This window comes from Halyomorpha halys, unplaced genomic scaffold (assembly GCF_000696795.3).
Source record: "Halyomorpha halys isolate HHAL.00 unplaced genomic scaffold, Hhal_1.1 Scaffold1157.1, whole genome shotgun sequence".
In the NCBI taxonomy this organism is placed as follows: domain Eukaryota; kingdom Metazoa; phylum Arthropoda; class Insecta; order Hemiptera; family Pentatomidae; genus Halyomorpha; species Halyomorpha halys.
The window spans coordinates 168,376-170,789 of record NW_027108759.1 but is presented as its reverse complement, the minus strand read 5'-3'; the positions used below and the strand labels follow the sequence as shown (position 1 = coordinate 170,789).

The 2,414-nt window shown below is 28.1% G+C and overlaps 1 protein-coding gene across 2 annotated transcripts in view; it reads left to right on the top strand.

The window, feature by feature from the left end:
* mRpL28 (mitochondrial ribosomal protein L28) overlaps positions 1-2,414 on the top strand; it is a 7,439-nt gene continuing 5,025 nt past the window's right edge. Inside the window, exons 1-2 of one of the 2 annotated variants that reach the window (XM_014433134.2) lie at positions 1-121; positions 1,921-2,090. In XM_014433134.2, the coding sequence (XP_014288620.1) occupies positions 101-121; positions 1,921-2,090 (191 nt within the window). In that variant the 5' untranslated portion in view covers positions 1-100. Of the gene's footprint in view, positions 122-642; positions 1,093-1,920; positions 2,091-2,414 lie in introns of those variants that run through there. The other variant, XM_014433135.3, reaches the window with a different exon arrangement.

Genomic DNA, 2,414 nt, shown 5'->3' with positions numbered 1-2,414 from the left:
TTTTCGTTCATAATTGTCACTGGTTATCTTGGAGAAAGTTTACTCCACGTGAAGGTTCTCTTGTTTACTGATTCATTACGCTGTGGAAAATTGAGTAGTAATGACATCCAGAGTTTCTCTGGTAATACTCTATTTGTTTGAATTCCTAATTTTAAAATTACTTACTAATTTATGTATGTTAGGTGTATTTTAAATTAGTTTAAGTTCAGTAACATCCTTTCTTTATTGATAAGTAACTTCTGTAATGGCTGTTAACTACAAAATTAATTAAATTGCCTTGAAGTTTTTTGTCGGTGCTTTATTTACCTTATTTCATTCCTTAAATACTGAAAAAGTGTATCATCTGACTTAATAAACCAAATGTTTACCATCTAAAATCGCCCAAATAACTAAAAAAAACGAGTTAAAACTATTTTTAAAAAAAATAGAATTATTTTTCTCAATTCTTCAAGAACTATAAATATCTGAATTTTGATTAGGTTGAAAACTAAGAACATTTCAATCTTTAATTGACAATGCATGGGTCTTGTAATTAGCAGTTTTTATTTTAATGTCCTTGCATAAGATTTTAAATTTAGTATTTTTGGTTTTTGATGTGTGAAATTCAATTGTATCCTATGATTCAATAATGACATTGGTTATGTGGTTTTCTCAAATTTTCTTTGATTTTTTTATTTTGTTCTCATTTCTATTAGATCCCTGGCATTTAAGTGATTGGTATGAGAGTGCTATTTCTTGACTAATGCTTCTATCAAGCAATGTAAGCTACATCACATGTCAACCACTTAGTTTTTTTGCCTATTGCAGGCTTAAAAAGTCACTTCATGATCCAATTGGAGAGTTACTTTTTTTCTATTTGTAGCCAGATTCAAATTTCAATTCAGAAGATGCAAGTAAAGTTTGCCTTATCTTTAAATGCTTTTTTAATACACTATGGTTTACATTTATATTTCATTGGAGTATATTTTCTAATAGTTACACTAATCGAGTTAGGATTCTAAACTTTTCTGTGTAAACTTATTTATTCTTTTAAGCCTCTTATATTATCAAACATTTAAAGTTTTCTGGCTGATGCCATGTCTCCAAAAGATGGTAAGTAAAGTTAGTAAATTACTTCCCTTAATTTAAAATATAAGTTTATTTCGAAAGGAATATGGTGCGGGTGCAGTAAAAAAAAAAACTCAAATAGTAGAAATATACTATTTTATTCATTTCAATTCATTATTTATTTTATTCATTAAAATAGTATATTTCTACTATTTGAGTTTTTTTTTTACCGCACCCGGACCATATTCCTTTCATCTTTACACACGGTCAACCAATAATCTTCCAATAAGTTTATTTCAATTTTATAAGCATCATTTAGGGGTAATTGAGATGATATGGCTAACGGCCATTGTCGGCCGTTAACGGAATTAAATTAAATCAGTACTATAAAGTGTATTTTTTTTTGTTACTGTCTTCTCTGATATTATTTGAATTCTACTGCATAATTTAAAAATCTATTTGTTGATTTGAATTCAGTAACATATAATACACACAGACATATATAGTTCACTTCTCTTAATCACACTCAGTTGAATAAAAATCTTGAAAAATGAATAAAAGAATCACCTCGAGAGTGAAGATATTAACAAGTTCACATCACTTACATGTTAAAATGTGAACAAAATAAATAAGTAAAAAATGAATTCTTCATATGTTCTGAATTAGGTCATAGATAGTGCAGATAATCCTTCAAATGATAGGATTGTCATAAAAATAGCAATAGAAGTTCAGGTCATAGTGCAGACAGAAACAAACTATTAATTGATGGATTATTTTTTATATTTGGTGATTCGTTTTCTTTTATATATAACTTTTATAAAGACTTATTCATCTTATTTTATGTCAATTTATTTTAATTTTATTCATTTCTAGGCTGTAAGATTGTACAAGTTTCCTAAGCCAAACATTCTTGAAACTCATGGAGAACATCTTCCCGACTCATATAAAAAGTTTTACAAAGAATGGAAATTCTCCCAACCTCAGCCTGTTCACTATATCCCACCTCCAGCAAAATGGTACCGAAATCCAGATACTGGTGAAGTGTAAATATGTATTTAATTTAATATATATATAAATAATTGATCATATAATTGTAAATATAAAGATAATGGTCAGGGTTGTGGACTAAAAGAACAAAAATAGTTTTGCCCCACTTTGTAGAGCTTCATGAGGACTGTTCAAGATGACAGCTTTACAGACTTTATATAATATAAATATATATTAGTCCGAAAAGAAGCCTTTAAAGTTATCATATTGAACAGCCCTGACGAAGTTCAACAAAGTGGAGTGAAAGATCATAAATAGTTGGTAACTATTTTTGTTCTTTTTGATTGAACCCTGACCATCTTCTTCATATATATATATAT